Source organism: Corylus avellana, chromosome 11 (genome assembly GCF_965113065.1).
Source record: "Corylus avellana chromosome 11, dhCorAvel1.hap1.2, whole genome shotgun sequence".
NCBI lineage: Eukaryota > Viridiplantae > Streptophyta > Magnoliopsida > Fagales > Betulaceae > Corylus > Corylus avellana.
The window spans coordinates 5,097,288-5,104,257 of record NC_142500.1 but is presented as its reverse complement, the minus strand read 5'-3'; the positions used below and the strand labels follow the sequence as shown (position 1 = coordinate 5,104,257).

The 6,970-nt window shown below is 33.7% G+C and overlaps 1 protein-coding gene across 1 annotated transcript; it reads left to right on the top strand.

The window, feature by feature from the left end:
• The first annotated feature begins 204 nt into the window (after nucleotides 1-204).
• Nucleotides 205-3,684, top strand: LOC132166535 (axial regulator YABBY 5). The gene is made up of 7 exons (XM_059577364.2): nucleotides 205-471; nucleotides 1,438-1,557; nucleotides 2,196-2,313; nucleotides 2,408-2,456; nucleotides 2,591-2,666; nucleotides 2,753-2,824; nucleotides 3,358-3,684. Exons 1-7 carry the CDS (start codon nucleotides 397-399, stop codon nucleotides 3,403-3,405), a joined length of 558 nt encoding a protein of 185 aa, XP_059433347.1. The 5' UTR covers nucleotides 205-396; the 3' UTR covers nucleotides 3,406-3,684.
• The last annotated feature ends 3,286 nt before the right edge of the window (nucleotides 3,685-6,970 follow it).

Genomic DNA, 6,970 nt, shown 5'->3' with positions numbered 1-6,970 from the left:
CTTTCCCGGTCCCAGCATTTCCTGACTGCCGTGGGCACTACCAAATCAACTTTTTTTTTTTTTTTAATCATCATATTAATTACCTCTTACCTCTCTTCTCACTACCCTCTTTGGATCCCAGCTCCTGCTTCTTCTTCTTTTTCTTTTTTTTTTTCTTTTTTTTTTTTTTTTCTCTCTCTCTCCCCCCATAAATTTCTATATATAAAGACCTTTAAGTTTTACTGTTGTGATACATAGCCCAGTTCTAAAGCAGGAGGCGTCTGAAAGAGAATAAAAGCTTTTTGCTTTCTCGTCCTTGGCGTTCTGCAATTTGCAAGAGCTTGTTTCTCTCTTTTCTTTGCTTTCCTTTGCTTCTCCTTCTTGGGTAACCAAGCTTGCTTTGACTGCTCAAGAGACATGTCGAACTGCATCGATGTTGCGCCTGAGCAACTCTGCTACATCCCCTGCAACTTTTGCAATATTGTTCTTGCGGTATCCCTGATCTGAGAACTCTTTTTCTTCACCCTGGAGATGGGCTTTTTAGCTCTTATAAATTCCCACTTATTAAAATTTTTTTTATATATGTGTGTGTATATATATATGTGTGTGTGTATACTTGTTTGTTTGTTTGTTTGTGTGGTTTCTTTCTCATATATGCATATCTAAGGGGAAAGAACATTTTAAGATCCTCAAAAAAGCTAGTTTTGCTTTTATTTTACTCAAATCCATTAAATTGCTTTCTGGGATTTCTTGTTTTTGTTACAGTCAGGTCTCCATCGTCGGACTTTTCTTTTTCTTTTTTCTGCAGTCAAAGAAAAGTCATATCTGAAGGTCCTGAAGTGCTGCTCAAAAAACAGGACAACACACACACACACGCAGCGAGCGAGAGAGAGAGAGAGAGAGAGAGAGAGAGAGATTATTGGTTTTGGTTTATGGTGTTGTTTTGTAAATCTGGGGCTTTTAAGCGTCAAGCCAAGCATTTGTTGATAAAACTGACGAGGACAAGTCCTTCCTCCTTTGATTTCTTCCTCCTGCCTTTTACTTACCTTTTCTTTGCTGAAGAGAAAAAGAGAAATGAAGATCCCAGTTGAATTATTTCTTCATCTCACCCTTCCCTAGAAAAACCAAGAACCTGTGCCTAGCTAGCAAGCTTCTAGGTTTTTTGTTTTTTGTTTTTTTTTTTTTTTTTTTTTTTTCAAGAAATACCCTAGTTTTGCAAAGAAATTTTGGAAATGGGTCTTCAAAAGAAAAGGCCAAATAATTTTCAGAATAATTTTCAAGAAATACTCAGTTGAATATTGAAGAATGAACTACACCCACAACCTGTTTGATTATTTTACTTCTGATAAAACAAAAAAGAGCTTCTGATCTGATCTTTTCCTTTTTTGATTTGATATTCGATGAAGTCTAAGGTTTTATTCTTTTATTTTATTTTTTATTTTTGGTGCGGTTTTGCAGGTGAGTGTTCCATGCAGTAACCTGTTTGACATCGTCACCGTCCGATGCGGGCACTGCACCAATCTATGGTCCGTGAACATGGCCGCCGCGTTTCAGTCACTGTCATGGCAAGATGTTCAGGTGCTTGCTACCCTATTATAATATATTGTTTGTTGATAATATCCACACAGACAAAAAATTTCAGCTTATTTTTAGGGCGTTGATAGCCCTCTCAGGCCTATGCTCTCTGGGTCTTACTTTCTTTTGAGCATTTCAAAGCATTTTTCCCTGTGTCAAGTGGTCGGTTGCAGTACTGAAACCCTAGCCAATCAGCCGCCAGACCCAAAAACCTATTTCTTTTGCTTTTCTCTAGACCCATCACGGGAAAGCTTTTCTCTATTCCTTTTGAAGAAGAAAAAACAAAACAAAAAACATTTTGAGCCGCATTTTTAAAAATGTGATTCACCTTGATTTGATTGACGAGTAGGGTTTTGTGGTTTAATGATTTCTCTTCATCAGCTTTGTCTTCTACTGCCCTGCAAAAATACTTTTATTTTACAACTGTCAATCTGGGTTTTATATGCTTTATTTCAGACCATTTTATTCCAACTGATTCAGTCTTTCAATCATCGTTTCCTCCCTCTCTTTCTCTTTCTCTCATAAAAAATCATTGCATTTCTCTGAGATACCTCTCTCTTTCTCAGCTCTTGTATATATATCTCTTTCTTTCTTCTCTCTTACATTAAGTTGTACCTTCAATTGATCAATGGTAAACTCAGGCACCGAACTACTCGACGCCGGATTACAGAATTGAGTCGGGGTCGTCTTCCAAATGCAACAAGATTGCAATGCGAGCACAGCCAACAAGTGTCACAGAGGAAAGGGTTGTGAATCGACGTGAGCCACCCAATATTTTATGTGATTCAAATGATTTCATTTTCTTTTTTGATTTTCTTGATTTTTTTTCATGAGCTGTTGTTTTCCATTTCAGCTCCCGAGAAGAGGCAGCGAGTGCCATCTGCATACAACCAGTTCATAAAGTAAAAACAAAAATAAAAAAATAAAAAAATCTTCTATATATCGATTCTATTGGATATCTTTTTATCCTTTGCGTTGAATATATTCAAACTAGTTCCCCATTTCTCATGTAAAACAAAACTTCTTTCGTATGCAGAGAGGAGATCCAGAGGATCAAGGCCAATAATCCGGATATTAGCCACAGGGAAGCATTTAGCACTGCTGCCAAAAATGTTAGTACACTGCACAATCACAAAAACTTCTTTATTTAAAGCATGGATATTTGATGTACTTACACTTTAAGTTTTCTCTTTGCTAGTGGGCACACTTCCCTCATATTCATTTCGGCCTCATGTTGGAGACCAATAATCAGGCTAAGTCCTTGGACAATGTAAGTTCATTCCGAAAAAAGAAACAAAATTAAATCAAACTCCTTCCATTTTTGTCTACTTTTTAAGTTGCATTCTGCTTCATCTGAACTCGGTTCTACCATATATAGGTGTATATATATACATTAAGATATGAGTGCTAATTAGCACAAAAACCCCTTGCTAATTGTCCATATGATATTGTTGAAAGTAGAGCCTTGTAGTGTTGTGAATGGAGAATCTGTTGAACAATGCTTTCTTCTGTTTCAGTCTCTAAGCTGATATTTTCTTACAACCCTATTTCCTGTAGTGTTACGATCTGAAGTGGATAATATCTAATTAATTATATTAGAGTGGTATTTTTATCTCATAAAAAAGTGAAAAAAAAAAAACAAAAAACAAAAAACAAAAAACAAAAATAACTTTCAAATATAATGAACTGAATATTATGAACCGGAGAGTATTTGTTATCATGAACCGGAGAGTATCTGTTCCGATCTCTTTAGCTAATTGATAGTTTTTTAATTTGTAATTATTTGTTGATGATTTTCAACAGGGGTCTGAGAAGCATTTAATGTCGATGGCTACACTACTGAACAAATGAGGGGGGAGTCTTGATTGTACGAGACCAGTTGTGTACTTGGGAGAAATTCACGTTCTTCAAAGTAAACAAAAGGCCTCCACGTTAATTAATGTGTTTTAAGGAGATTTAACTTTTCCTTATCCATTGTATCTGTGGCTAGCTAGCTTGTTGTTTAGGGGTTTCATTTACAAGACTTCAAGTGCATGATGTACGCTAAGCTAGCTACTTTTAGTTCTCATCGTCGTCAACCTTTTACTTTCTTCCCAAGATTATTACTAAATAAATTTATGCATTTTAATTTGTTCCTTTCATATATATATATGGCCATATTTCTTAAACTACGCTCTTCATATATATATATATATATATATATATATATATATATATATATACCATCATGTCATGCATATATACACACATACATCATTCATGACATTTACAAGCAGGCTATATATATATTCAGAAGAGTATAGCAATATACTAATTATTTCACAAGCCTTGGCATGTGGGAAAGGATGTGTAGGTTTTATCTGAAGAATATTTCAATATTGTTGCCCACTTTGTGTTAAAGTATCATACTAAGAACATGTTTGGAATTGCGTTTGAGAAATAGAGCTTTTAAGTCAAAAAGAGCTTTTGAGCAAAAGCTTTATTTTTAAGTTTTTTTCAAAAGTGAATTATAGCCATTTTTAAGCTTTTTGGATTCTAAAAAGGTCTTTTAATTTTTTTACCAAATGAATACTTTTTTTTTTTTCAAACGGACTTTTTAAGCGTTAAAAGCACTTTTATGCTCCTCAAACGCAATCTCAAACAGACTCTAAGTGATTAAATTTATCTCTTCCTATAAGCTTAACTTTTTGAGATAATTGGTAATTTTACACTTTAGAACCTCTTCGGTAAAAAAAAAACAAAAGAGAGAGAGAGAGAGATCTATTAACCTCTTCAACCATTGCGTGAACTCCACTTCTTGTGTTCAAGCACTAAGGGCATATTTAGTAACTTACAAATAAAAAAGTGGCATATTTAGTACATTGAAATGATGACTATTGGAGAATAGGAATAAATACTAATTACTAGATGCATGTTTAGTACACTGAAATGATGACATTATTGGAGAATATGAATCAGTATTATTAGAAATACAAGAAGTTTGAATGGGATGACCATCCATATTCATTCGTTTGGTGATAACATAAGAATAGAATTTTGAGTCTGTGTTGTTAAATTACCACTTACCATCTATTTTAAAGTTTAAGCTAATATAAGATATAGTTCATTTAATTATTTAATTAATGTTCTAACAATCTCCCTCATGTGCGAACTTAAACTTCCCCTTAATTACTAAGACTTAACAAGTGTAATATTTAATTGAAATGTGAGGTAAACGACAAAAACAATGTTCAAACTCAATACCTTTTTAATTCTGAGACCATGTTAAATTACCACTTATTCTAAAAGTTTATAACGATAGAAAATTGTTAATTTAATGATTTAATTCATATGTATTTCACAGTTTGGTACAACATGAGAACATGACAGAATAGAAAAAGATTCCAACCTAATTTTTTTCTTTTTTAAATACTCTTACTCATAAAAATAACACAAAAATAGCACCCCTCATGATCGAAGCCAGCCCCAACCACCACGCAAGGGTGGTAAGACCACTTGATTTGAGCCATTTGGTGGTCCCAACCACTATATATATGGCACATCAAGGGTGGCAGTGACCACCCCATATGGGTGGGTTTAGGGGGTTGGGAAAACCCTTGGAGGTCAATTGAGGTAGTTGACCACCCTCACACATGCTGGCCGGATACCAGTAAGAGTGTTATAAAAATGACGAATGGTTTTTGGAGAATAATTATTTTTAGAGTTATTCTATTTTTGAAAGAATACATGCATATTACATGACTTTTAAGGAGGAATAATCATTCCTCATTTTAGTAGAATAACTATTACTTAAAAATGGATATTCTCGAGAATAAAAATGTAAATAAATAATAGAATAAGTATTTTAAAGAGAATAGCTATTTTAGAGCATAAGTACTACATTTTGTTAAATCATCTCTTATCTTAAAAGTTGAAGTTTACAGAAAGAATTAAATTTAATAATTTCATCAATATTTTAACAATTCTCATCACATTTGGCCACAAATTCTATTTGAATAGGTGAGGGCCTAAAACATATAATATTTAATTTAAATGGGAGGTGAATTGACGGGGTCAGGATTCGATCTTAAAACCTCTAGCTCTGATACTATGTTAAATCACAACTTTTTTTACAGTTAAAGCTTATAAAAAGAGATAAATTTAATTATTTAATCAACACTTTAAAACATTTGTGTATATCAAACAAGTCCTAAAAGTTAAGACTTCCGGTATGAATTTAGGATATGGATAATAGCAATGAAAGTATAATATATAAGTATCTAACAATGCTGGGAAATTGATAATACTTGGCAGCCAATTTCTCACCAGCCCTTTATGCGAAAGACAAGACACGAAAACGCACACCAATCATACATATACACAAAGAGTTTACGTGGTTCGGTCCAAATCCTGGCCTACATCCACCAACAAGAGAGTTCCATTATCATTAAATTCTTACAACTCATAGTACATACCCATACCGCCCTAGAGAAAAGCCCCACATACTCTCAACAAATGATAATTGAGTTAGACAAAGAACCACTCACTCTCTTGCCCCATCCCCTCCCTAGCTCTCTTCTCTCTTCCTCACATTGAAGAAGCTCTTCTTTGAAATTTTTTCTTGGGATTTTGGATTTTTCAGATGATCTCAACCAAGGATTACATGTCATTTTATAGAGACTTAATTAATCACAAAAAATAGGAGAACAATTTTAATCTAATTGCTACTGGGAAAACCAAACTATTATGAACACAAAGTCTTTTCCATGATGAAGATAAACATTGCGGTCCACATGTTTACCCACACACGTTTTCTCCAGAAATCCAATTCCAAGTTGTCCTTGGACTCCTTTTAAAACTAACCTTATATTCTTATAGATAAATAGGACTTGAGCCCACCAACTTGAATATTGACATTTTCTAGCAATTATCTTCACACTTGTTGACAATTTAAGTCATTATCAATAAATAATTGTGAAACAAACTGATGAATTGACCATTAATATGATCACCAGTGGCTTAGGCAAGCAGCACATATTTATTGCTCTTTGTCCTGATGCAGAGATGACTTAAGAGCCATTTGAAACCTAAGTAAACAAGTCCTATCCTTATCATTGATTCTGAATTTTTCCTGAAAAGCACATTAAAAGAAGGTAGCCTACATATAGTTTGTCAAGTACTTGAATAACATTTTTCATTCTCATAGACCATATATATATATACACCTGTAAAAGGGGAAATTGAAAAGCTCGAACTATTTATGTTTTGTGGTCCTTTAATTTATTTTATATGTTTTGCGGCTCTCTGATTACTTATTTTATGTTAAAAGTGGTATCTTATTTATTTCGAAAGTCCAACTAGAATATATAATAAAACAAGTCATTACACCAACAAAAAGTATGTAATCATTCCCATTCCTTGGAAGTTCCTAGTAATC

Bases quoted from the DNA above. Each gene is read 5' to 3' on its own strand.
- LOC132166535 (XM_059577364.2), top strand. From the start codon at position 397: ATGTCGAACTGCATCGATGTTGCGCCTGAGCAACTCTGCTACATCCCC. The intron at 1,558-2,195 runs GTGCTTGCTACC...TGGTAAACTCAG, and splicing joins TGTCATGGCAAGATGTTCAG to GCACCGAACTACTCGACGCC. The intron at 2,825-3,357 runs GTAAGTTCATTC...GATTTTCAACAG, and splicing joins AGGCTAAGTCCTTGGACAAT to GGGTCTGAGAAGCATTTAAT.